The sequence below is a fragment of the Rhodamnia argentea genome, chromosome 2 (genome assembly GCF_020921035.1).
Source record: "Rhodamnia argentea isolate NSW1041297 chromosome 2, ASM2092103v1, whole genome shotgun sequence".
NCBI lineage: Eukaryota > Viridiplantae > Streptophyta > Magnoliopsida > Myrtales > Myrtaceae > Rhodamnia > Rhodamnia argentea.
This window is the reverse complement of record NC_063151.1, coordinates 3,949,863-3,977,462: the sequence shown is the minus strand read 5'-3', so window position 1 is coordinate 3,977,462 and position 27,600 is coordinate 3,949,863. Positions and strand designations below refer to the sequence as shown.

At 40.3% G+C, this 27,600-nt stretch overlaps 2 protein-coding genes across 3 annotated transcripts; both read right to left on the bottom strand.

Annotated features, from left to right (window-relative positions):
* Nucleotides 1-1,619: 1,619 nt before the first annotated feature.
* LOC115749020 (kinesin-like protein KIN-6) lies at nucleotides 1,620-13,190 on the bottom strand. Of its 2 annotated transcripts, none has more exons than XM_030685710.2 (20): nucleotides 12,254-13,190; nucleotides 11,753-11,952; nucleotides 11,515-11,635; nucleotides 11,306-11,400; nucleotides 10,168-10,297; nucleotides 9,924-9,989; nucleotides 9,717-9,779; nucleotides 9,477-9,527; nucleotides 9,205-9,287; nucleotides 9,004-9,118; nucleotides 7,517-7,565; nucleotides 6,420-6,568; nucleotides 5,897-6,125; nucleotides 5,360-5,436; nucleotides 5,199-5,273; nucleotides 5,016-5,112; nucleotides 3,599-3,690; nucleotides 2,568-2,701; nucleotides 2,377-2,455; nucleotides 1,620-2,028 (listed from the first exon to the last, which is right to left on the bottom strand). In XM_030685710.2, exons 1-20 carry the CDS (start codon nucleotides 12,830-12,832, stop codon nucleotides 1,942-1,944), a joined length of 2,571 nt encoding a protein of 856 aa, XP_030541570.1. In that variant the 5' UTR covers nucleotides 12,833-13,190; the 3' UTR covers nucleotides 1,620-1,941. The 2 variants fall into 2 exon arrangements, with proteins under 2 accessions (XP_030541570.1, XP_030541569.1); XM_030685709.2 differs by having other exon boundaries at nucleotides 5,360-5,434; nucleotides 5,790-6,125; nucleotides 12,254-13,183.
* Nucleotides 13,191-13,400: 210 nt separating this feature from the next.
* Nucleotides 13,401-17,130, bottom strand: LOC115748977 (receptor protein kinase CLAVATA1). The gene is made up of 2 exons (XM_030685645.2): nucleotides 14,224-17,130; nucleotides 13,401-13,961 (listed from the first exon to the last, which is right to left on the bottom strand). The coding sequence occupies exons 1-2, from the start codon at nucleotides 16,817-16,819 to the stop codon at nucleotides 13,591-13,593; spliced, it is 2,967 nt and encodes a 988-aa protein (XP_030541505.1). The 5' UTR covers nucleotides 16,820-17,130; the 3' UTR covers nucleotides 13,401-13,590.
* Between the last annotated feature and the right edge of the window lie 10,470 nt (nucleotides 17,131-27,600).

Below are 27,600 nucleotides of genomic sequence, written 5' to 3'. Positions count from 1 at the left end.
AGCCGTGTACCCATAGAAATTTGAATTGTGCACATGGTGAGGTCGGATCTCGCTGATGGCTAGCGACGATGGGCTTCGCATAGACACAATACTATTTTGTTGACCAAGGGCAACAATGTTGATAGTTGGACAATCAAAAAGGCAATTACCGATTGCAGTAATATCGCAACATAAGTTGATTACACAAATACCGTACTCATACCAAGCCACTTCAAGAGCAAATTCTCGTACCGATGAATCGAAATCAGAGCGTCGCTTTCTCCTATCATCCCCCTCGTCAAGAACGGCAAACATAGAATGTCATGTTTAGTCGCCCCTCGGGAATGTGGAAGATATTCTTGAAGCGTACTTCTTCAGAACCAATAAAGAAATGCCTTCTAGACTCAAAAGGACAGAAAAAGTCCGGTGTTGTTGGAATTTTACCTCAGCGGGTAGCCTTGCTTTCTTCTCCGTTCAAGTGTTGCTATTATTGGATGTAGATTGATCTTGATGGTGCTTGTCTAATGGTTTTTTGCGAATCATCATTTGACTTTTGGCTGCGGCTGGTGGGGAAGCAACAAAATCTGATCTGGGAGGGGGACCTCGTCACCTGGATTTTGTAGTAATAAAGATAAAAGACAGCATCTGGAGCATTTCTGCATATCAATCAAGAGAAAGGGAAAGACAATTTCCTATCAACACATGAATGAGCTCCCTCCCCACCCCCCAAAATAAAATTAAAAAAAACAAATGTCGAGTTTTCATTTATTGTTAATTGGGTTGTCTATATTCAATTGATATATCATCATCTTTATCTCGTGGACAATGTTGTTCTGTTTCTATCTGTATTATTTCTCTGAACCGATACAGCCCATGAGCTCTATTCAAAACGTTGAAACGTCCTAAATAACTTTGTGTTGGGATGTTTTTAAATTAGTTTACTACAGTGCGCCATAAGATTGTACGATGGACCAATCATACTGCAAAAATGCCTGAGCCCCAAATAACTTGGGGTGGCCCATGACCTCAAGGCAAAGGCGTCGCATCAATGCTCTCTTCATTTTTTTTCCTCCTTCCATTAAAAAAGAAGATTCTAAATAATAGTTCTAAGAATAATGACAAAAGAAACTTCTTTCATTTCGTTCTGGTCCAGGTTGTATGGGCGTGACAAGAAAGATCCTTTCAGAGGAGTAACTTCAAATCCAAGAAACTGATCTTTTTATCACCAGGCTAAAAAGAAGCGAGATGGTGGCAGTACTAGAAAAAAGAGCAAAGGACATCTACACACGAGCTCTGGCTACAAAGTTCTTCAAGAACCCTAATTCCTCGGACTTGAACCTTGGAATACATCGAACTGCCGAGGAGACAGCATAAAAGTAACATTCTCACTCCAAGGTCCAGCGCCATAATCAGAAGATAGTACTGTATCTCCACGTCAATTCCCTTCTCCTTGGCTAGCAAATCACGGCCGCAATTCTAAGTCATCCACTGAATCTTCCGTCTATAGTCTCCTTCGGGCTCTTATTTGAAATCTATTAGGCGACAAAACTGGAGTTTTCTACTCTAGTCTGTAATGGGCTTTTAGCCAGTATTATTACCAGAAGGATCCTCATCGAATCGGACAAAAAGAAAACAAGAACTTTTCCAATCTTAACATAGATCTATATATCATAACAATGAGTCGATTAGGTGTAGCCTGCATGTTTATGTACATCTCCAAACTTCATATGTACATCGATGACACTGCTCATTCACTACCCGATATTTGGCGAAATCTTCAGCCTCAGGCATGTTAAGAAAAACACCGTCGATCAAGTCAAGAACAAAAGTACATGGTTTTGATGAATCATCACCAGTGAGATGACTTCATTTTCAAGCAAAAGTGGGCAAATCACGAAACGCCCCAACTATACAAATTGACGCAACCAGTCGCTAAGTGACTCGACTGCTTTATGTACGAGGTTACTTTATCAGCAACCGTAGCAAAGTGTTGCTCCCTTGAGTTCTCGTTCTTTCTTCTGCTGGTAGTTTCTTCTGTCCTCTGTTTCCCTGCCCATTAATGATAGAATTGAAGAATTCGAGTAAACAATGGGAAGTTCTTTCTCTCTGTTGTTGTTCATGTAATTCTTAAGCAATAATTCATCTTCCAGCAAAGTTAATAGACATTCTCCATCTAAGAGAAAAATGACTTCACTTTGAAAGCAGTCCACACATATCCCAGCTAGCTGCTAGTCATAAAGTCCATTACATCAATAAGCAAACAATAGACTTCACCATCACTCCAGGTTGACAGACAAAAAACCAGTTGCGGATGTGTAAACTGAAGAAATCAGTGAGCTGGAGAAAAATTATCAATCCATATTTAACAAGAATTCCAAATGCACATAATGAACTTACCTTTGGTTTTTCCATCTCATCCTCTACATTTAAAGCTCTCATATCTCTTAACAATATGGACGAAGCAGGCAATAGTCTCCTGGCAAGGACAATTTACCAACAAGGGTAACAGGAAAAGCAATTTAAAAGAGACTTCGAAGTGTTGTCCTCAATAACACAATGGAAGATGAAGATTAAATATCACTCGTCACCTTTTTGGCTTCTCCAGACTTGGGCATTTGTAGGAAGAGTTGAGCCCCGGTTCAGCTTCTACAGAACTGCCAAAGCTACATGCTTGAGTAGATTTTAAATCCTTGTCAGCTGATGCTGGTTGATCACGTGATTTCTATAGGCAAATGTGAAGTTCTCCTGTTAGAATATTAACAAAAAATACTACCTCATGGGTAATATGTAATTCATAAATTTACATATGTTATGAAATAAATCTAGATTGATTTAAGAAGATTGAAGAAATATTGAATATAGCCCAAGAGAGAATTAGAAGAGGACATTTCAGAGTGGAGAATATAAGAAAAGATTTCATTGAGTTAATGAGTGCCCACAAGAAGTTAATGGGTGCCCACAACAATTAATATGCTGGAATTCTGAAAAGGTAGTTTTTGCATATTTGATTTTCTAAAGACGTCTCAAGGAATTTATCACATTCTGCTTCCAATGTCTTGAAATTCGAAAAGATGAACTTCTGTTGCGAAAACCAAAAGAATTAAGCATCTGGTGAAAACAAAATTTTCCCAAAGGCTATAAATCGGTGACAAATGTGTAAAACATTGAAACTCTGCGTATAGACATCACTTAAAAGGCTAATATGAGATTTCAAAGTGACATTCTGAGTTATGTTCAGTAAGTCATTATTCATGAGGAAAACTATGCCTCTTCATATTTAGATCTTATTACCTCTCATAACACAGCTAAGCAACATATAGAAAGGAAGAATCAAGCAAGGCACTATCCGAGATCGCCTCTACGCGTTAAAGCAACCCTTACAAACTCCAAATGCTTATGCTTACATAACCTATTAAAAAATCTTAAGTATTTGTCCTGCATTTCAGTTTAACATATAAAAGCAAAGATCTTAAAATGTCCCATAGGATCAACCTGGTATTCATGCTTAATAAATACACCAAAGAACCTTGACAAACAATCGGACCCCAAAGAAGTATACTAACATTACAAGAGCAATGCAGGGCTAATGGAATGTGATAGGATAACAAATAATTAAAACCTCATCATCTTCGCTTAGCAGCTGATCGAGCTCCACTGACGAACAGCTGTTTTTCCTAACCATAATAAGTGGCTGAGAAGATAAATCTGCACCTGCAGGTTGAAATTTCATATGCGTATGAGCCATGAGATAAAACACTCTAATAAGAAAGACCTAAGATGTACTAGTCAAATTATCAAGGGACAAATACAGGAGTCTTAGCATTGCAGCTGCCAAAGTCCAAACATGAACTGAATTCACAACTGAAAACCCAGAACTGCAACTAAATTCATGTCCTGATCTTTCTCTAGTTTTTCTATGAGCAATTAGTTTGTACTCAAAGTTTGTGCATTAAAAATTTCCCATTCTACCCGACCATTAATGTCCTACTAAATTGAGTAGTAAATGATAAATGTTGATGTGTTGGTTGACTCGAGGATGATTGTTGAGGACATGGCATTGACAATATAGATAGTATCCACCGCCACTTTTCTTGCTCGTGTTTCTACTTTTTTTGGAAACTGACATGACTTTCTTCCTCGATTGATCATATTTCACTGCTAAAATAACATTGGCCTCATGACGAAGCCTCGTCAATTGCCACACCTGTAGCTAACCAACATGACAGATTACCAATAACGAAACCACCATTAAAGATCATAATAATGTTGAAGCAGTCAAAATCCAGAACATGTAACCTGACAACAAATAGATATCATAACAGTTCCAGCTAAGTTCTATGTAGCGCAAAGACGCCTAACTCACAGTTCCACATCCACATGGCACGGGGTTTTCATATTGTTGTCCCTTTATGAGGTCAGTTTTGCACAAGCTCCTCGTCCCCCCAACAATTGAACAAGCAATAGTTCTTCGGTAAAATTTCAAGCAGACTCTAACTTTTCAATATCTATACTGACCCTCCATTCAGTCAAGTGGAAGTTCAAAAATTGTGCATTTTCACAGAAGAGGCCCTTGCATTTTCATCAAATTTTGGAGGATGTCCATGCACTTTCTCAAAAGAATATTAAGGTGTCCAAGCAACAGTCTCGAGGCAACTATCCAACTTTTTAAAAGGGCATCCACTAATTTCAACATATGAGGCTTACAAACAATTTACCCTTCTTGATTAAGGGAAGTTCTGAGTGACTATCTTCATTCCTAGTAACAAGACAATCCAGATGGTCTAATACTATATTCCACTTTGGCAGGTCGTCTTTAAGCAGGCTAGCTCAATCTTCACGACATATAACAAAACCAAATATATGTGGTCCATCCTAGAACCAAAATATTTGTTTGTATACATGTGTTTGAGTACATGGCTTCTATTCCTTGTCTAGCAACACAGCATCACACCAGGAGTTCTCACAAACATATACACAGTTCTGATCAGGGATATAAGTGGTGTCTGTAGCATAGAGTTCACAAGTTGACATCAAACCTTTTGAATCTGCATCAGAAAGATCATCCACGAGTTTGAGACATCGTAAGTCCATCAAATGTTTCCCTGCATTCTCATTCTCGCCAAAACTTTCTTCCTGGCAAATCAAACATTGCGCCTCAATAATTTTTGCTGCTAGTGTAGAACACCTATGCCTATCACTCATCAAGTTGGCTTTTTTACCAGATAAATCAGCTGACTGGACTTTGGAACAGAAAGTTGTGAAGCATTGGCAGCATCAGAAGCAGATACCACCACCTGACCAGTCAGCAAAATGCCCAACCTGTCAAAAGTTTCTCGATCTGAACAAACGAAAACTGAAACTACAAGATAAGCTGCCTTACATTAGCATCAGATTCTTTTAAACCGTCAACAATATCAACTGCATCAGAAACTGTACCAAAGTTTTCTCCCCCCACCTTGTACAAGCAAAAAGAAAGGTATGACAAGCAAAACTAGAGGGGTAAGGGAGAAACATCATGAGACCATATTGCTTGCTATGCTAGTTTCGGTAAATAATAAGGCACAGTCCTTAGCGTGATTGTTTATGAGCTATGAAGTTTTCAACATGAAGGGATTGGAGTCGACTACACCAGAAACCTGATCTGATGATTTGAAAACTCCCTGAAACAATCCAATTGAGTAAAAGGAAACTATTCATTCATTCTTCTAGAGTCAACATGTTTAACAGTCTTGGGCCGGGGCAACTAAACCATGTAAAATACAAGAAAATGTCAAGAGTACCACGTAAAAAGAAGATTTTCTTTTCCAAACCTCATTGGAGTTGCCAGGTTCATGTATGTGAACTTCTGCTGAGAGTGAATATGAACCATTTACTGCAGAGTCTGAACCAACATTTAGAACCGCTGATTTGCAAACACCATTAGAGTTGCCAGGTTTATGTCTGTCCACGTCTGCTGAGAGTGAATGTGAAACATTTACTACAGAGTCTAAACCGAGATTTAGATTTACTGAAGTGGCCTCCATGACATTTTCCTTGGTGCATGTACAGTTGGCCCTCAAATTTATTAGTTTCTTTTCCAGCTCAGAGCACCTCGTGTTCTCCTCAACAAGATTTTCTCGGAGACTACGGATTTCACCATCTGCTACCTGATTATGGACGGCAACAAATTGAGAAATGGTAGCTTCATCATTATTGAGACCTAAAATGCAATGGTAACCATACGAAAATTAGAAGGATTTTGTTAGAGTGCCCTCAGGACACTTCTTAAGTGACTAAATAAGGAAAGTTCATTTTAGTACACTAACTTCTCTCGTTATATGTACAATTAATGCATTGGAAATAATGCATGCTTAACAAGTAAAGGCTTAATGAGTGCCCCCCTCTCGTTAACATGGTCATGCTCAATAAGAAAACGCTAAAGACAACTCACTGTTGAGTACCTTCAGTTTATCATTACACTGCTTCAGAACTTTCCACAGAGCTTTAGCAAAACCTTCCATGATACGATTATACCTATCGCTCCCACTAGTTTGAATGGTATCCAAATTTTGGGATGTAGAGATATTGATGTCGGCTTTTACACTGGCATCTGTTTTAAGAACAAGATCCCAGTTACAAATAAAAGATGACAAATTATTTGACAAAGAAAGAGATAGTCACTTCAAAACTGTAACTATACTTTTTGTTCAAAAGCATCTCGTACTTTTTAAAAAAGTGCCACTGGTTGTCCCGTGGTCAGTCCGACGACAGATTCTACTAGCGTGGCATCAACACCCTCAAAATTTCCTGTCTTTGGATTTTTTTTTTCCTTTTTCACAAATGTTGACTCTCTCTTCGACCTAGACTTCTACTTCAAATTTTTCAAACCCTACCAATTGTAATTCATAAATACCCGCTCACGACACCCTCCATAACCATCGCCACAGCTCAAAAGCTCAAGCAGCCATGATGGCCTTGAGCTTGAGATCTATGAGTTCAAACGGCCACAACTATGAGCTTCGAAGCTTGATTTGGCCATGGCGCCAAAAACTTTGAGCTCAAATGGCCAATGGCTATGAGCTTTGAGCTCGAGTGATCATGGTGGCCATGAGCTTTCAAGATCTAGTCATCGTGACCACAAGTTCCGAGCTCAAACAGTCATGGCTACAAGCTAACAGCGAAGCTAGATCTGGCATGGCAGCCGCAAGTCCGAACTCAACTGGCCATGGCCGTGAGCTTCAAGCTCAATCTGCCATGAAGGCCACAAGCTTTAAACCCAGATCTCTCTCTCTCTCTCTCTCTTTCATGTTGTCTACATAATAGTTTCTGAGCAAATCATAACATCAGAAGTGTACTCCAACATCCATATGTCAACAAAAATTGACTTGCAAAAGAGAAAAAATTATCAAAAGGATTAACATGAAATATTTTAAAAAGTACAGGGATGCTTTTAAGCCGGAAAAAAAGGTAAAGGGAGGTTTTGAAGTTCGGGCAAAAATAGAGGAACCACTGATAACATTATCCCTATTTGAAAAGGAGAGCAAGTGTTAAAATCCACCTTCCTCAATTGATAGAGAAGCCTTGCCACTACTTTTTCTGTCTTCTACCTGAAAGTGCAATACATTAATACAAAGATAAGTTGGAGCCACTTATGTATGCTGTCGTCAACAATGTATAAAGATTAGCAAATGTAAAAGGAAGACGAAAATTTCCTAATACCTTAATTATTTAGAAGCATGTATACATGATGTTATGACAAAGAGCCCAAAAAGAATCGGAAAAAGAAATCTATTTGTATAAAAGGAAAAATGTTCTTGATTGTCATACGAAATTAATCTATGGTTTGAAATAAATGTGGTTGCAATTCATTTCACAAACAGAAGACGGTCTTCCCCGACAAGGTTATAACTCTGCTTTTTTGTGCAAAAAAAATTTAGCATAAATTTTTCCATTGCAATATTCACTTGAGCACCCTCGATATAGCAAAATCTTGTCCTTGCAGCTGCAGCAAATATGTTAATCACTCATCCTCTACAACGAGTGTACAAATCACAAGAAGAAAGAGAGTGCCAAGATGATCACATATCACTGCTACTGTTGACTGAGTTGTTGAAATCTAAAGGTCAATGGGTTGTGAGGATAAATTGCACGTTTAGTCACCAAACTTTACCCTATTCAAATCACTGAAGTAAAAATTCTTCAGTTTGACCACTCAACTTCATTTAGCATGTCAAAATGGTAACTCAATCATGCTCTGTCAGAATACCAATCAATGCAAACGAGAATGCACTGGTGCTTACATGACACCGAGGTGGCGCTACTATGGCATAAGTGTGTTTTACAGGAGCTTTTGTTTCCTTCCTTCTTTTCCACTGTTGGTTTTGTTCACTCCATGCAAAATAACAAATTAGCCAGTGATTACATTGTCTTAGACCTGACTGACAAACAATTGCCAGTCATCACATCGTAGGGCCACTACTTTCATGTTTTTCTTTTTTAGAGAAAAAGGATGCCTGCACGCCAAAGACCTAACACGCTCGGCTTGCTGGTCCTCGACCACGTCCAAGGTTTTACTGCATAGGTTTCTCTTTGGCAAGCGAAGCAGGGAACCCACACCACACAAGCAGCAAAAGAGCATGAAAGCTTCATTGCCTGATATGAATCTATCGTAGTCAAAGTGAACAATTGAACCAGCAGTAAAATGACTGCAAATTCCATCAAACACCAACACAAGGTCTCTGACTTTTGTCGAATGGAGCATTGCCTTATCATGATGAGTTGAGTTTTCACACAAAAAACTTCCTCAGGAAGTGTAATATTACGTTGTTAGGAAACCTATAGGACGCCAAAACCATTTACAGAAGCACAGTGACGGTTTGCAGATGCAACATCAAGCAAATTTATTCAGACACTTTAATCATGCATGTCAAACCAATGAAAAGAGAACAATACCACAGAAACATCAATGCCACCACATGCAACATCAAGCAAATGTATTCAAACACTGGAATCATGCATGTCAATCCAAGGAAAAGAGAACAGTACCACAGAAACATCAATGCCACCATATTTCATTCTCTTGGGCTCTTCAACTCTAGGCGCTGTCGGATAATGTCTCTTCATACCAATTGGATTGGAAGATTCCTCCACTTTGTTAAACCTGCATATGCCAGCAGCACAAGTTCAAATTATATTACACAAAAGATTCATAGTTTAAATGAAGTAGCATTGTAGATAGACCCATACTTAATCTTCGTATAAGGTGAAGCTTGCCTCAGAAGATATGACGCATCAAGGTAGTCATCTTCTCCTGCTTTAACTGTCAATACCTGCAGTTACGACAACCATAAATCTATGTGTTAACAACTTGGACATGATAAGATAAAGATGCAGATTGGTAACATCTCGTTGATTCTTCAACAACTTGAAACCAAGAAGACTTCTTGTTGAACAACAAACAATTTTGACCCTATAAAATCTAAAATCAATAGGAACCTCAATATGTGAACAATTCCTACCAGAGTCATCCGTTTCTTGCCTTCCAAGTAATCTCGCAAGTATCTGGTCAACTGTAATACTAACTTAAGTCAGTAGCCATCCAATTTAGCACCATAAAACATGAAGACTACACATGGACATCTAAATTCGAAATTGTCTGCAAAATGCATAGGACCAAAAGAAAAGCATTCCATCATTAACTATTGACACGCAAGTCTGTATATGAACTTTTACTGATGAGAATAAGGAAAGATTATTACCAAAGAATTCTGGTAATGCTTCTGCAACACTTTCGTTGGGTTTTTTTGGTGCTCCAACAATGACTTCATAACCAAACCAAAAAAGGTCAATGACATTACTGTAAAAGTAACTGTAAGCATTATTAAAATCATTAGTTTGATTATCTTGTGACGACTGCTCTAGGTATTTGTAGGAATTAACTGATGAAATGAAGTCAAGTAACATACTCTCAAGCACAGTCCAAAAACCATGGATGTGTTATTGATGAAATTACTTTCAAGTAATCTTGTCCCCTGCAAAATAACAAACCATGCAACCATCACATGAAGCTCGTACTTCATTATTACAATTAATGTAACTACATTGAGTGACTTGCTAACTACTCTTTTCCATTATTCACATTCTAAAGATAAGGAGAGACTAGCTAGAGTATTTCCCACGTGTCTTACACACAAAAGGAAAACATCAAACCTGATTTCCAGTTCTCCTCCCTCTTTCAGCTCCAGCAAGGTCAGCAATTGTCAAAACGGAAGCACTAGATCGATCTTCTCCATCATGTTTTGTAGACGCATTACGGATGTTTATCAAGCATTGGGATCGGCTACAAACATGAATGAACTTCTGTGTGTAACAAGTTTTGCAAACTATAGTTCAAACTAAAGCGACATAAGCACCATAGTTAACAGGTGGACTAGCATATAGTGAAGTTCAAACTAGCAACTCTTTCATCATAAGAGAGGTAACAAAAATCAATGCCCTGCAACGGCAGGTCCAAATTCGATGAAATTAATATTGCTGCAATAGTTAACAAATCAGAAAATAAGAGGAAAATAGCAGGAAACCATGTACCTATAAGCCTAAGTCACATGATCGAAGCTAAGACCTCCCACTTCATAGTGCGTGTCATCGCATACTTGTGCACATCCACAAATGCATATAATTAACTGTCTTATGTTTCCTCACAGAAACTGATTAGCTATATCATAGTAAGTTGGGTCGCGACCCTTAAGTAGAAATGCATTCAAGGCCAAGGGCGCACTCATAAGTACATGAAACACATTCAAGAGAAACCATGGCAACATCACACTTCACGTTAATCTCGATGAGCTCACAACGTGAGAGTCTATTTGTTGGTATGAGTTACATTTTAGTAATGAATGATGAGTTATGAGGCACAATCATTAAGGCTTAATAAGGTGGCAATATGACAGAATTGTAGTCTTGGACACGGTGGCCCTAGGAACTTATTTTCAAACTCAAAGAGAAGGTCCAGTTCCTTGGGCTGGTGGAATAAAAATGGCCAGTACCCGAATGACGGTCATAATTTGTTTCAATGTCCTTGAATTTAATGAGAACAAGAGGATTGCATCAAGTATTACAAGGTGCAGTAAAAGCATTTTTACCCTATTAATAGCAAGTGTACCAGCAACATCCTAATTTTTCACAAGCATATTAAATAAACTGCAACAATAATGGTTCACCCAGTTGCAGTTATGCATAAACACTTTTTTGTACCATATATGCAATACTAGAAACATCAGTTGTTCTTCACAGAAGACCCCAAATAGATCAACCTCCGTTTTTGAAAGTGAGAGGTCTTTGCATTCACCTTGATTGACTATTTGTGTTCGTCATGGCAGTGGCACGCTTCAACATTCCACAGGCTATTAAGGAATCTGCCTGTTCTAAGTCAGTAATGATGACCTGCTTCAATTGATAAAGAAAGGTCATCATATCTTATCAACAAATCACATACAAATGAAGCAGAAAAGAAGAAATGCCAATTTACTGAAAGCATAAATAACTATCAACAATCACCTCCTGGAGACCTTTCAGAGTCCCCTGTTGCATAGAAAGCTCAGAGCCATTAGACAAATCAAACGCCTTTTCCCCTTTGCCTCGTTCTGTGCATATCTCAAACATTGAAAGTAAGAATGACCTGGAAAGATCTCGTGTTAGCCAGAATGAACAATCATGCTCCGGACGATCAAAACTGAACTTCTAAAAGATTATTTTTGAAACCACGTTATCCCACAATAAGATTTTCAGATTTTACCTCTGGGACTTAATGATTCCTCCCTTAGAATGCTCAAAAATCTGTCTCAGCAAAAGAGGCACCATGCCTGGTTCTCTGGGAGTCCCAAAAACTGTATGAGTCTTGCCAGAGCCACTAGGCCCCAGCGCAGCCAGCATCCCACTTTTACCCCTTAAAAAATCATCTGCAAGGGGCCTCACCATGCTTTCATACACTTCTTCCTACAGCAAATCGAGAGATAATCCACGTGATCAATAAAACAGCAGAAAAAAAATTAAATAAAACCCAAACTATTCTGTAATTGTCACTGGTTAAATTCCCACATGCCAAATATCAGGCAAGGAAGAGCAATGTAACGATCTGCTCTGTCATGTTTGCTTCAAACTCCATTTTCCTTGTAACAAATGAGTCATCGCCGAGAGCAGATTCAGTATCATGAATTCAACTACCTACGTCAGTTGAAGTAAAGACAAATTCATATTTCCTTCGTGATTCTAGCAAACAGTGAAATGAGAGCAAAACCTGCGTGGAATCTGAGAAGACCCCAGAGAAACCTCCATAGACCTCGGATTTGATCCTCTTAGACTCTTGCAGAGCTACAGGAGGCGTCAAGGTCACCGATGTTGCATCGTTCACCATGATACAGATCTCGCTGCTCAGCTGCTTCTTCCTCACGCTCTTCTCTCTCGCGTCCTTCTTCCTCACTGGATTCAACGGCCACACGTTCCGAGCCCTAGAAACCGACTCCACCATGTCGCGGTTTCTTCTGGATCCATGAGCACTACTGACGCTGAGGGGTCGGATTCGGAGGTACACCTTCAGATTCTCCGCCTCGGACTCCGAGATGTCCGGCCGATGTTTCTCCGAAATGTCGAAGGAGAGAATCTCCTCCATTCGGAACGAAGAGATGTCCGGTAGTTTCGGTTTCAAGGGCCGTGAGCTGGGCGATCTAAGAGCAGTGGTCGCCGACGGCGTTGGCCTCGCTCGGCGGTGAGGGTTACGGCGCACCGTAACCGTGTTCGGACACGGCGGTGGACTCTTCTCCGTTTCCTCCGCAGCATCCTCACCAGGCGGCGGTGGCTCTTGACGCGGCTCCTCCATTCCAAAGATGAAGTGGCGACAGTGCTCGTAGTGAAATGGCGGAAAACAGCGACTTCGATTTCAGGAGATGAGTCGTGATCGGAGGAGCGAAGTCGGATGTTTTTGGCGGTCGGAGGATGGCGTTTTTGAGTGGTGGCCGCGACACATTGGCGCTAAAAAGGTCATTTGTAATTTGGGCCAACAATTCCGGTCAAACAGACAAAATGGGCCTACTATGAAAAAAATGCAACCCGGTCCATTTCACGGCCCATAATAAGAAGAAATATTGGCTCAACGAACCTATTGGGCCTGAAGTCTTGGCCCATGTACATTATTTCCATCCTTGCCAGAGTTTGTGAGACCAGGGATAAATACATGTTGGCAACATACATGGCGTTTGATCCAGTGATCATAACGGGAGAAATCTCTTAAGATCAAGGTAACAGGAAGTTTCAATTTGTCGGGGTCTGGTTACTCTGATTCAGGAACTCCGGCATTTGCCGATGTTTGCTCCCCTATTGCAATTCAAAACTAGCTGACCAGCCAACCGAGGAGTTCCGAATCGGATTGACAAGTTTCTAGTAGCCAATTTTTCAAGAGACTTTAAGCTTCTGTACATTGAACAACCACAGAAGGAAAGATACATTCAGGACCGCTTGCACAGACAAACCTTATTACATGAAATTTGAACATTCACCCAATACACAGCCTCTTCTGGCCAAGATCATTTGCAAAGCCCTATCAGCTTTTATTTTACTGAGAAAATGGCGGAAGACTCCCTACAGTTTGATGAGATCCGAAGATTCAGCGACATTGGCGGTCGGAGGAGGGTTTGTCAGCATGTGGACGACTTCTCTCATGGTGGGCCTCTGGGAGCTCTCGTCCTCGACGCACTGGAGAGCAATCTTGAAGAGATGGATCGCGCTCGCCATCGGGTACCCACTCAGCCTGCAGTCAATCACAGCGAGCACTGAAGCCGCATCCGATGGCGGCTGCGGGAGGTCCGACGCGGTCTTCTTCACCCACCTCACAATGTCCACACCGTCGCCAAACTCCCCCACCGGCTTCCTCCCGGCTATCAGCTCTAGCAGCATGACTCCAAAGCTGTACACGTCGCTCTTCTCGTCCACTTTCAGCGTGTAGGCATACTCTGAGACACAGCAACAGCAAGCAGTTCTCTAATCAGCTATATAACTAAACAAGATTACGTTTAAGTTGACTTTGACTATTTCGCTATAAATTAATAGAGTTCGCTATGGCTTTGCTATAAGTCCAACGCCTAAAAATCTAATAATCCCCCGGCCATCGATGAACGGATTGACATTTCTCTCCAGGGACATAGCACTTAATCTGCAGACTGATATATATTAAACACGAGTTATAGAGAAATGAAGCCAGAAACTACTCCAGACCTGGGGCTATGTAGCCGTAGGAGCCGGCCACGGACGACATGCACTCCGACGCGCCGGCGTCCTGCAAGAACTTGGCCAGCCCAAAATCCGCGACGTGCGCCTCAAAGTCCGAATCCAGCAGAATGTTGTTGGACTTCACGTCCCGGTGAATTATCAGCGGCGAGCAATCATGGTGGAGGTAGCAAAGCCCCTTCGCGGCCTCCACAGCGATCCGATACCGCGTCTCCCACTGCAAGTGGCCGCCTTTCGACCCGTGCAACAACTCCCCTAAGCTTCCATTAGGCATGTACTCGTACAGCAACAGGTTGGTGTCCTTGTTGGAGACGTATCCGAGGAGCCTCACGATGTTCCGGTGTCGGATCCGTCCGAGCGTCTGAATCTCTGCTGAAAAGCCATGGTCACTGCGCCCGCTGCTGCCCCGCCCCGCCAGCTGCTTGATGGCGACGTCCTCCCCGTTGGGCATCGACCCACGGTAGACGATACCCGCGCCACCTTTGCCGATGATGTTTTCCTCCTCCAGGCACTTAAGCACGTCCTCGGCCTTGAAGCCAAGCTTCTGGAACGCTGTGAGCTTCCAGGCCCTCGCGCCCCGCCTCCTCCTCTTCAGGACCTGGTAGACCGTGACGGTGATGAGCAGCGCGGCGGTCACGAGTGAGATTGCCACGATCACAACCCTCGAGGAAGACAGCGAGGCGCTTGACCGCGAAGGGCAAGACGAGCGGCCTGGCAAGCAGAGCTTCGGGTTTCCGATGAAGGAGGAGTTCTTGAATACGAGAAACTGGCCCTCGCGGGGGACTTCGCCGGAGAGATCGTTGAAGGACAAATCGAGCGTGTTCAGGCTGGTCATGAAGCGAATTTCCCTCGGAATTGGGCCGGTCAATCTGTTGCTTGACAGATTGAGGACGCCCAACACTTTCAGGCGAGACAGGCCTTTAGGAATCTCGCCAGCGAGATTGTTCCTGCTCAAATCTAGGGCTTCCAGAGAAGTGCACCGAGCGACCGAACCAGGAATCTCGCCGCTCATTTTGTTCCCGCTGATGTTCACCGCCAGGAGGGATCTCGGCGAGAAAAGCTCGCTGGGAATTTCGCCGAAGAACCTGTTCGCGTCCAGGGACAGAGTACGCAAGCCGCTGAAGTTGCCAATCGCCGGAGGGATCTCACCGGAGATCCAGTTGTTAGAGAGCATCAGCCTTACCAAGATCCCGCCAGACATCTCGGCCGGGAGCTCGCCGGAGAAGAGATTGTCGTTGAGCTCGATCATAGTTACTTGCGGCAAGTTGAGGATCCCCCGGGGAATCGTTCCATTGAGGCAGTTCTTGCCGACTCGGACTTTGGTCAGCGACTTACACTCGCCAATTTCTTCAGGAATCGGGCCGAAGAACGAGTTGTTCGTCAGGATCAGCGTCTCGAGCCTCCCTCCCCGGCACAAGTCCCGAGGGATCGTGCCGGTGAAGTGGTTCTGCGTGACGTCGAGAAACCTCAGCCTCCCGTTCCTTCCTAGGCTCTCCGGCAGCTTCCACGTGAAGTTGTTGTTCCAAACCTGGAGGGTCTCCAGGTTCGGCAGCTCGCCAACGAAATCGGGGATCTGGCCGTATAGGTTGTTCGCGAACAGGTTGAGGAGAGTCAGGTTCTTCAGCTCGGAGAAGGTCGCCGGAATCTCTCCGGTGAGGTAATTGTTGGAGAGGTCAAGGGACATGAGCCTCGGCATCTGCGAGAGCTCTGAGGGGATAAAGCCCGTGAGATTATTCAGCTGGAGGAACAGAGTGTCAAGCTTCTTTAGCTCGCTCAAGCTCGCCGGAATCTCGCCGGAGAGGCCGCAGCCCCCCATGTCGAGATATCTGAGCTCTTTCAGAGACCCGAATTCCGCCGGAATCCCACCGGCGTACAAGTTGTAATAGCCAAGTAAAAGCTTCTGGAGATTCTTCAGCTTCGCGAGGCTCGCCGGTACTCTGCCGGTCAGCTGGTTCCCCCGCAGGCCCAGGTACTCCAGGCTCTCCATCTCCGAGTAAACCTCCGGTATCTCGCCGGTGAAGTAGTTTCCGCCGAGGTCGAGCCACTTCAGCTTCTTGAGCCCCACCACCTCCGGCGGCAGCAGCCCCGTGAAGTTGTTGTTATACACGTCGAGGACTTCGAGCTCGGTCATCGCCCTCAGGACTCCGCCATGGAAGCCCCCGGAGAGTAGGTTTCCGGAGAGGTTGAGAAAGCGGAGGGACGTCAGGTCGCCCAGCTCCGTTGGGAGGGTCCCGGTGAGGTTGTCGGCGGTGAGCGTGAGGTTGACGAGGTCGCGGAGGAGGCCGATTTCGGGGGGGATGTGGCCGAAGAGCCTGGCGGAGGTGAGGTTGAGGGAGACGACCCGCGAGTAGGCATCGCACGTGACTCCGGTGAAGGAGCAATGCGGAGGAGAAGGCGGCGACGTGGAGGAGGAGGAGGGGCCGACCCAGTCGCGGAGGGCGGCGGAGTTTGGTGCGGCCAAGGCGGTCCTGAGCTTCAGGAGCACGTCGAGGTCGCTCCGTGCGAGAGAACTCGCGACGAGGAGGAGGAAGAGGAAGAAGAAGTAGGGAAAGTGGTTGCAGGGTGGTTTCGCCTCCGTTGTCATCTCCTTCTCGCCCTCCGGTGCTCGATGAAGAACGGCCGCCGGAGCGTCGCCGAGGAGGTGTACGAGCTAGAGAAGAAGCTAAAATTCGAATGGGGAAGAGGAACCACCCTATTATTAATAGCGGGGAGAGCACAGGGGATAGGATGGCGCAAGTGTCCCGTAAAAAGGCGAGAACCGAGTCTCTCTTCGTGATATGAATAAACTATTTGGAATTTGGAGTTTTGTAAAGCCAGTCCATGCATGATGCTGCATGGTTACGGGAATAAGAGATATTTCATGGCCAGATTCCGCGAAGTTCTATTTCTACAAATTAATCTCGGCAATTAACGTTGCGCGGTTTCTTGAAGTTAGTCTTCTAAAGTCGCGGACCGGCGAGCCCAACCTCGCAAGTCAAGTGCATCATGCATGGATCTCACCTCACTCATCGATTTATGTGAATTGACATCATATGATCTGAATATTAATAACTACGAGTTTTTCTACCTTTCTTTTGCGTTACGTTATTTCAGGTTATTCAAGTCGGGCCAGACATAATGAGATTCCAAGCCGAGATTAAGACCGGATGAATTAGCACCAATGCTCTGATCACCTCGCGGACTCAATCTTAATTTGGAGCTTGCAGAGATTTTTGGGATGAGGAAACTCAATAGACATTATTAGCTCCAGTGTTCGTCTGGCATCACATTTAACGCCGATTGTCGTTGCACGATGTGCGCAAGCACAGCCGTGACCCCCCCGTCCCTGTCGACCTTCGTCCTCTGCCTTGGGAAGAACCGAACAAAGACGTCAGACGAGATGGTTGAACGAGCGGGTAATATCCTGAAAAAGTTCTCAACTTTATATTCAAATTTTATTTAATTTTTTTATCTCATAAAAAATCCTTTAATTTTATATTCAATCTTAATTGTATCCTAAATTTCTTTAATTTCGTAAAAAACCATCTCTTTCAACTTCGGTCTCAATTTTATCCCTTTTTTTTTTTGTTTCGATGAGAAAACTTCAGCTTTTCAATCTCTACTTGGGAGTGTTCTATATCTTGTATTCGAAGGGCTCGCGCTAGGGACATTTGGCTTAGGATGCTCTAACAGTTCATCCTTAGGAGCTTTCCATCTCTCGACTGTTAACGAAAAATTTTAAATGGGAGGATTACCAAGGGCAAGTTTGTGATTCAAGTAAAATTTTATAATTTTAAGTTAAAATTGATACTAAACGGTAGAATTTCAAAAAGACCTAAAGTTAGAGATTTTTCACGAGACAAAAAAATTAAGATAGATTTGAGATTGAATCTAAAATTATAGATTTTTTTATAGAATAAAAAAAGTGATAAAATTAAGATTAAATTTAGAAATCTTTTAGGATATTAGGTCGTGTAATAAGTGGATTATGATGGTTGAACGAGAGCTTCCATCTTTCCCGTATAAAAAAATTAAGAAGTTGCTTTCATAATAGTATGACAATACTGTCAATTATTTTTTACTATAAATTCACACACCATCACCGCGTGTTTTGTATAAAGTACTCATTAATTAAAAAATTATGAAATTAAAAATAATAATAATACTGTCAGACTATTAGCTTAAAAAAAATGTATAGGATGGATCGAATCAATCACGATCACTAATCAGATGCACGGTAATAATCACAATCGATTCGTGAATCTTTTCTCTTCTGGTCGAATGATCTATTCGTGGATTCGGACGGTGAGAATTTTTCCCCGTCGAAAGAAACTGGGGCCCAGCACTAAGACAAGTGCCTGTCCGAATTCGAGTCCCGTCGATCCAAAGCAATCCCAACCGTTAACCAGATGAAATGTCGGCATACGAGCCGTGAGATGCCCCTATGAAAGGGTTTTGATAGACGAAGGTCCACATGGACTCGGATGCAGTCAAGTCCGACCCCAGCGCAAAGGCCCGGCATGTCCTGTTACCCCGCCGGTCTGACTCCCGGTTTTGGCTGCGATCTTGAAAGTCCACTCTACTTTTTGTTTCCATTCTCCGTCGCCATTCCCCAGGTGAAGTGGGCCCCCCTCCTACGCCTCCTACTCCTCCTCAAAAGCTCTGTTCGTACGGCTCCTCGTCTGTTCTTTCATGATCCTAGTGTCCTTAGCTGGTTTGATGCTAAACTGGGAAATACTCAAAGTACAACAAGATTTGACCCCCCAAAAAAAAAAAAGTAACCAAATATCTATTGTACAAAGTTAGATATATTAAGGGCTTCTTTAGTAATATTTCCGTTCAGTTTCTAAATAAGAATGATTTTTTATTCTATTCTCGAAAATAATTTATTAGCAAAAAACATATTTGATAATTACATAAATTTTTCATTCCATAAATAAATAATTAATTATTTGATTCGACTTTAAAAATTTATATTCTCAATTTTTTATTTAATATAAAAAATATCGGTGGAGGCGACGGGGACCGATGAGCTACAATGCCAATGATCGGCGACCGGAGACTAGTGACAACAACCATCGATTGGGGCGACGGCAACCGATGGCCGAAGATTGGCGGGCGACCGTGGCGATCGGGGATAGAAAATATTAAACAAAGTACGAAACAATTCGATTGAATCAGTTTGATAGGTTTTAGGACTTAATTACATTATTTTCAAGTTTTAAAAATCTGTTGTACTTTCGTGATAAGTTTTAGAACTTCTAGTTAACATAATACTTAGCTTATTTATCTATATTGTTTCGGGTTGTAAATCCGTCGGTTGTGAAGTTTAGTAAAGGCTCTCTCTCTCTCTCTCTCTATATATATATATATATATATCCTCATCTTCAATATTTATGCGTTGACTTCACGGGACGCCGTCATCTTCCTCCACATGGTGAGTTTTGTCTGAGCTCAGAAATTCTAAGCGTAAGAGCCTCGGAGGAATATGATATTCTAGATCTGCTCGCTCGCTCCGATGATTTCGATGATTGCTCCATATAGTCGACCGCTCCTTAAGTCTACGAGTCTCATCTACTATTGCCTTTAATAGTCTAGTTATCCAAAAATAATTTATTGATTAACCGATATCTCTTTTCCAACTAGATTTAGATGTGGGCGCTATAATATTCCTATCTAAAAATAGATTTGGAATGTACAATCATCTTCTATGCTATTTCAACTTATTGGTGTTGTTGCCTCTATATGATGATGGTATTGGAGACGTCAAACCTAGGCGCGCACCTTCTTTTGACAAAAGCATAACTACCGAAGAAGGAAGTCTCGACGTGTGCCTATCACTAATATTGATACGAGATTCGATGATCGATCGCAGGTTGTACTTCGATACTACAACAAACCCATCTTTATTGAATGAACGAGTGATTGTACCAAGTTGACATTATCTTTTAGATTGAAATTATATATATATATCTTTAAAGAGAAATGAAAAATTTCCTTCCGACCAAAAAAAAAAATCTAGGCAACTGTGGAAAGTATCAAATTAATAGAAGTTGCGAGCTCGGTAGATAAAATGGCGCTTGAAATTTTTCTATACAGATGTATAGTGAAAAAAAAACACAGAAAAGAAAAGTTCGAATATTGTTAGCTTCTTCACAAATTCAAGTTTTCCTTTTTTCCAAATTTTAGAGCATGCTGATTTCCTTATTTAGTGTCATATTCGTCAAATGACATTTTTATTCAATCTTTTGAATGGCTAAGTTCGAAATCAAGATCGTCTTTCTGTATCCATTATTTAGATAACATTTGGATTGTAGTACTTAAAACTAAGTAGCATGTCTAACCATAAACCAATACATGAATTTCTCTCTTTGGCTTACAGTATTATATAGCTTTGAATTTCTCTCTTATCTTTCTAACGAATTACAAACGACACGAACTTTAGGTGTATTGACGTTCATTTTAACTTCTAATGAATAAATATGTTTAAAGGATGGAAGTCATCTTTAATTTCGACAGGAGGACAAAAAATTGAATTAAATGTCAATCTGCCTGTTTTAAGTAACTTAAATTTTGAATTTTCTTAGTTTAATAGACGAGAGTTGATTGTAACGTCAATACTTAGTGAATATCAAGTAAAACGTCATTAAAAATGTGCCTTCAATTTGTTTTATATAATCCTTTAAAATATTTGTTTAATATAATTTTAAATCAAAAGGACAGATTGTGCACTTATTCACATGTCGCAATAAGTTATATCAATGAATATTATTCATCTAAGACATATTCCCCTCTCTAACTTTTTTTTTAAATAATTGTTTGGGAAGCATAACAATTAAATATTTCAAACCACTTGGTCTCTTTTTACATTTTTTCAAACTTAAAATCAAAGTCGAATGGCCTTAATATCATATAAAAGTTTTGGGGATAAGAAATCAATATGCCAATATTTACTGGTTGAATGCAAGCCACGTGCCAAAATTATACCACATGCCTCGTCACGTGATAATCTCAGAGGACGAAGCGAAGCGCCACATGAACACTCGTTAAGCTCCGATTTCGAGTATGTATTATAAAATAGCAAATTGGCATCGCGCTAAATCTCATTCCACTTACGATCTTTGTAGCTTTCAAATTGTCAAAGTAGTGCATATATCTGCATAAACGAATCTACTTACACGATCAGCATCTCTTCTTCAAGGGTCAAATAGTTTGACCTTCTCTCCTTAAACCCCTCACCTCCTTTTTTTTTTTTAAGATGCATGCGCACACCCACTTAGAGATTAATCCAATAACTCCTAAATCCTTCATATTCAAATCGCCTCATTACGCGAACAAGAATGCTTTTCAACGCATTTCGAATACCTCTACGCCAAAAGAGCTTTATGGGGACCCTTTCGTTCCATGGAAGGATGAACCAAAAAAAAAAAAAAAGGGTGGTTCTCAATTAATTCCAAGCGGAAGTTCTCCTTAGGTTTGATTATTAGACAAAAATACGAGAGCCGTGCAAGCTTGAGACGACCAAGACAAAGCATTTATTCCAAGTCATTTTTTCCGGTGTCAGTCCACTGCCCATGAAGAACAGATTCTATTCTCAGATCTTAAGATAAACAAAAGAGGTAAGTGGGAAACTCACCGTTCGAGTGGTTGGTTTTTCCAGTGAAAAGGTCAACTGTCTTTCACCGAATCGCGGGTTTGATGCACTTATAAACGGCTTAATTCTCTAAGATCTCGAAATTTTTGGTCGAATCCCAATTCCACCTCCAAGTTTTCTTTTTTTCTCTACTTCTAAATCTGCTCACAAATCCCAAAATTGCCACTAGTTTTTTCAACACTATTAGTATCATGACCAGTTATTATCAGAATTTATGTCTTCATCGATACCTTCACTTTCATATGAAACAACAATAGGTTCACGGCAATGATATTCTTGAGGAAACAATGGCGATTTTTTGACTCGTGGGTAGATTTGACATTAAAGTGAAAGTTTGAGATTTTGTTTTTGGACAAAAAATTTTGGGGGTCTAATTGACATTGAGCCCAAAGTTGGGATTTTTTTAGGTAATTAGTCCGCTTGTAAATGGACCTCTAAACAACTTGTATCTACCTTGTACCGTCTGTGGGAGATGGTCTTCTTATGGAGCTCTAGTAGCAGGAAAATTATAAAAAAATGTCTTTAATTTATTGCATTTTTGCCAATTCATTCATAAATCTTATAATTTTGACGATTCATCATAAACATTTTCATATTTTGCCAATTCAGTTCACCAATCAATTTGGCCAGAAATCAATGATATGGACGCTGGCCATCCTTTCTAACACGGCCGACACCGACATGGACAAATTTAATAATATATTAATAATTTACAATCTTTTTCATTTTATTTTCTTTATTTTTTTTCTTAATGTGGCCGGCGAGGGTTGCCGGGTCCTCGCCCGAAATGCGACAAGACAAATGAGCGGAGAAACGCTATAATAGCATGATTCTTCCTATTTTCGAGAAACTTCGTGCTTTTCATGACATTCCTCTAGAAAAGTTATGCATAATCAAAATAAAATTTCGCCAAAAAAATTTATCAAAAAGATGAGCTACGCTCCGAAAGATTTGCCCCTCTCGGAATTCTTTATTCTTTTTTCTTCTTGTGGGCGGACGGGGGCCGGGCCGCCCACGATAAGAAAAAAGAATAAAAATTTAAAATTAAATATTATTAAAAATTATCTACTTTAATGCCGGCTGTGCCACACGCCAGCGATTCCGATCAAAGTTGATCGGATTGAGTCAATTGACAAAATGTAAAAAATTTTGGATTTCAATTGATAAATTGAAAAGTTTATGATTGCATTGGCAAAACTACCACATATTCATAATATTTTGAGCAATTTTCCTCCCTAATAGCAGAATTACCAAACTCGAATCTTCCGATCAGGGTGATGCGGACTAGCTATAATTTCATCCGACCGTTTCAAATGAACGTCGTGCCCTCGTGATCCTTGCCCGCCTTCCTTTTCAGTAATATAAAAAAAAGAGGGGGTTGTGGAGAATTTTGACTTGGAGGAATGATTCTAAACCAAGTGATTTAGAGAATAAAGACTGGCTGCTGTTAGTGGCAACTGGGCATACGTGGATGGTTGAGTTTGCGAGCCACGAGAATCCTTCCATCTATTTCAGTGTCTTAATCATTTTATGCCCATTAGTAGTGAAGTGGCTTGTTGAAGGAACATAGGTTTGATAATATTCCTTCTTCTTTCTTATAGTTTAGTTGGGGGAAATCCACATTGAGGGGACAAATGAGAAGAGGATGAGGACAAGAAAAGGTTCTGTGTGTTGCCCTAGTGGTGGAAAATGGAAGACATTGGCATGATAGAAGAATTAATTAAATATCTGAGCTTCAGCTAGTGAAAGGAGGAGGAAAAAAAAACACATGATGTTTTTTTTTCTAGAAGTTGAGTTTTAAGTACAGAGTTGACTAAAGAAAAAATAATAATAATGAAATAAAAGAATTCGGGTACAAGATAAAGTGTTTGCGGCTTAGATGACAAGGGAGTTTGCTTTCACATTTCATGATTTAATATCAAATCTCGTTGGGAGCTGAAATCTCGAATGTATCGGACCAATGTGGGAGAGTATGCCTTTAACATTGGCTGGTAATATGTGATTAATTGAGATATGCAGAAGATTCGGTTTGGAGATCACTAACCCTAAATAACGAAAAATGAGAATTGGAAAAGTGCCATGCTTATACAATTTTCACTGAGTTTAGCTATAAGATGAAGAGGGGCTTGTGTCATCAATGGCCGAGATTAACTTAATCCGCCGAAAAACTCCGGTTTTACACTCCGAGCTCAATGAGCCCTAATAAAAATGTCTTGAGAGCAGTTTTTTTTTTATTGTAAAATATTTTGCATATAATCTGGCGTTTAAATAAGACAAGTGCATGAGCACATCCTTTCTCTATTTTAGTCATAGATATCTCGATTCTATCTCCACCTTAGCATTTTATAAGACCGTATCTAGAATGTCAATGCGTCTCCAATACAATCCGTAAACATTCTAAATTTTATATTTGTAATTTCATGCATTTTCTAATCAAATTCACTCTCTTTGAATTCATGTAATTAAATCTTTCCATTTTCAAATGAGTCCCTTCGACATCAACCGACCAAATTTAGTTAGCAGGATCGCTAAATGACGGCAAAGTATGCTGGGAACATAATAGCATATGTCCATGTGGACATTGATGGAAAAATTTAGCCAATGTAAATAACGTATGAGTATGATGTGGATAAAAATTTTAGCCAATGTGAATATCAACGTACACGTTGGAAAAGTTTTATCCGCATCACCTTGTGACGTTGTCTTTGAGCTGCTTTAGCGGGATTTTTCCTAATTTTGTGTCGGGAGGATTGAATAAGAAAAGCAGTCGAAGTAGAAGTATTTGATTAGACAAAGGGTAAGGATATTTTCACATCCTTTTCATGAAACCGATCGAAATACCCTTGAACCTACAATTCCAATATGGTAAATTGACAGTTGCAATTATTCTCTTGTTATTTTCTTCTTGAGGTTATTATCCCTTCCTTAATCTCCGTACACGAAGTTCGTACACTGAAATTCAGTGTCTATTTCAGTGTCTTAATCATGCCCATTAGTAGTGGCTCGTTGAAGAAACGTAAGTTTGATAATATTCCTTTTTTTATAGCTTAGTTGTGGAAAATCCAGATTGGGGGGACTAATGGGAGGAGCAGGAGGACAAGAAAAGACAAACCATATCCCGTGTGTTGCCCAAGTGGTGGAAAATGGAGGACATTGGCATGATAGAAGAATCAATTAAATACATGAGCTTCAGCTAGTGAAGGGAGAAAAAAGAAATACACCGTAGTTTTTCCTAGAAGTTTTGAGTTTTAAGTACAAAGTTGACTTACCAAAAGAAAAAAAAAATGGAATGAAAGAATTCGGGTTAGAAAATAAAGTGTTTGCGACTTATATGACAAGGGAGTTTGCTTTCACATTTCATGGTTTAATAGCAAATCTCGTTGGGAGCCCAAATCTCGAATGTAGCTGACCAATGTGGGAGAGTATGCCTTTAACATTGGCCGGTATATGGGATTCATTGAGATGTGCAAAAGATTCGGTTCGGAGATCACATGGCCCTAAATAAGAAAAAAAAAACGAAAATTGGAAAAGTGCCATGCCTATTCAATTTTCGTTGAGTTTAGCTATAAGATAAAAGGGGGGCTCACATCATCAATGGCTGAGATTCACTTGATCCGCCGGAAAAGTTCGGTTTTACACTCAGAGCTACGTGAGCCCTAATAAAATGTATTAAGAGCAGTTTTTTTTTTTGGCAAATATTTTTCAAATAATCAGGCGTTTAAATAAGACAAGTGTATGAGCACATCCTCTAGGGCAACTGTATGCTTCTCTATTTTATTCATAGATATCTCGATTCTATCTCCACTTTAGCATTTTAATAGACCATATCTAGAATGTCAACGCGTCTCCAATACAATATGTAAACATTCTACATTTTATCTCTGTGATTTCACGCATTTTCTAATTAAATTCGTGCTCTTTGAATTTGTGTAACTAAATCCTACTACTTTTGATTGAGTCCCTTCGACTTCAAATCCGACCAAATTTAGTTAACGAGATCGCTAAATAGAGGTAAAAAATGGAGTGAATATAATGGCGTATGCCCATGTGGACATTGATGGCAAAATTTAGCTAGTATAAATAACGTCTGAATATGAATTCGATAAACTTTAGCCAATGTGGATACCAATGTTCACAATGGAAAAGTTCTATCGACATCACCTTACGAAATTGTCCTAGGGCTGCTTTGGCGGGATTTTTCGAATTTGGTGTTGAGAGGATTTGAGTATAAAAGCCGTCTAAGTAGAAGGACTTGATTAGACAAAAGATGACGCTACTTTTACACCCTTTTTGGCTCGGTACACATCATTTTCATGAAACCGACCTAAATACCTTTAAACCGATAATTCTAACATGGTAAACACACAGCTGTAAGTACTCTTGTTATTCTCTCGGTGCTTGCCCATGGTTGTTATTCCTTCCTTTCTCTCTGTACACAAAGTTGGTGCTCTGCAATTACTCTTTTCTTTTATGCATTGCCATTGTTCTTTTCATACTTTATTATTCCTTGCCATTTCAATGTAACATTAAGGTCCCGTATGTTTCGCAGCAAATAAAGAATTTGAAAAATAATTTCCTAAAAACAATAGGTTTTATCGCTTTTGGAAATGAATGAACGAAATATAGTTTCACCGTTCACGAATATGTTTAAATATAAACTATTATTGATAAAAAAAATATTTTGTATTGACTAATTATTTCAATCGATAAATAAAGTAAACATTTTTAGGAAAATATTTTTAAAATTACTTATTTTTTGTAAAACAAACGGAGCCTAATAAGCAAAATTTACAAAAGCAATATTCCATGATGTTTTTACAAGAATGCCGTTAAAACCCCATAAATTGTAACTGTACAACTATAGCCATGTTTCGAGAAGGTGTGGAAATATCTTTTTCTTTTAATAAATGAAAATGCAGCGACTTGATTGGAAAAAAAAAAGCATGAAAATTAGAATTTTTCCATAAAGCTATTGTCTTTATCAAAGTACCTACTAAAGTCTCGAAATATATGGCCATTAGGCATCATTTAGTTAGTTCTATTTAGGGGTGATCGATTGGGGAGTTCTAATTGAACTCTTGAATTGGGTTGTCCCCGTTGGTTAGAAAACATGTAACAATTCCATGTCGCAAGTAATCTAACTCGAGCCCAATTAATTTAGGCTGACTTTATAACTATAGTCCCTTACCAAGCTCGTAAAAAAGCGCCTTCATAACGGTAAGAGTTGACTTTTACTCTTATAAATTAACAGCAACCTCGAGCTCGCTAAAGATACGATTAATGAAATTTTCCTTTAATGTTGAGTAACATGAACAATCATTCTTATCGAATTTTGTACCCGTACTTTTATAAATCTACTTAGAAAATTGAAATTTCAGATTTTTGGCAAGAAAAATACGAATATTACGAATTGATTTACCCAAAAAAAATTGAAATTGCAGGTGCAGATAGAAGAGAGAGAGACAGAGAGCACACGATTTTCCATACAGGAACTGGGATCAAACAAGCAATGATCATAAATGATGAGGTAAAGAATAAAAATTTTCAATTCCCCAGTCGGTATTCATCTTCAATCACAGTCAGTCAAAATAGAGTGTAGATTCGGCAAGATGTCCCATCTGCCAGCGACTTCGTTGAGAGGCCCTAATCATCACACCATGGAAACTGGAAAATGAACTCTGTTTTTTTGGCCTTTTTTTTTTTTTTTTCCTTCTCTTTTGGCTAATTGGGTG

Excerpts from the sequence above, each read along its gene's own strand:
- LOC115749020 (XM_030685709.2), bottom strand. The coding sequence starts at position 12,832 with ATGGAGGAGCCGCGTCAAGAGCCACCGCCGCCTGGTGAGGATGCTGCG. Across the intron at positions 7,566-9,003 it reads GTGGCATTGATGTTTCTGTG|GTAGAAGACAGAAAAAGTAG; the intron begins GTACTGTTCTCT and ends TTGCACTTTCAG. Across the intron at positions 6,126-6,419 it reads AGTGTAATGATAAACTGAAG|GTAGCAGATGGTGAAATCCG; the intron begins GTACTCAACAGT and ends GTCCATAATCAG.
- LOC115748977 (XM_030685645.2), bottom strand. The coding sequence starts at position 16,819 with ATGACAACGGAGGCGAAACCACCCTGCAACCACTTTCCCTACTTCTTC. Across the intron at positions 13,962-14,223 it reads CTACGGCTACATAGCCCCAG|AGTATGCCTACACGCTGAAA; the intron begins GTCTGGAGTAGT and ends GCTGTGTCTCAG.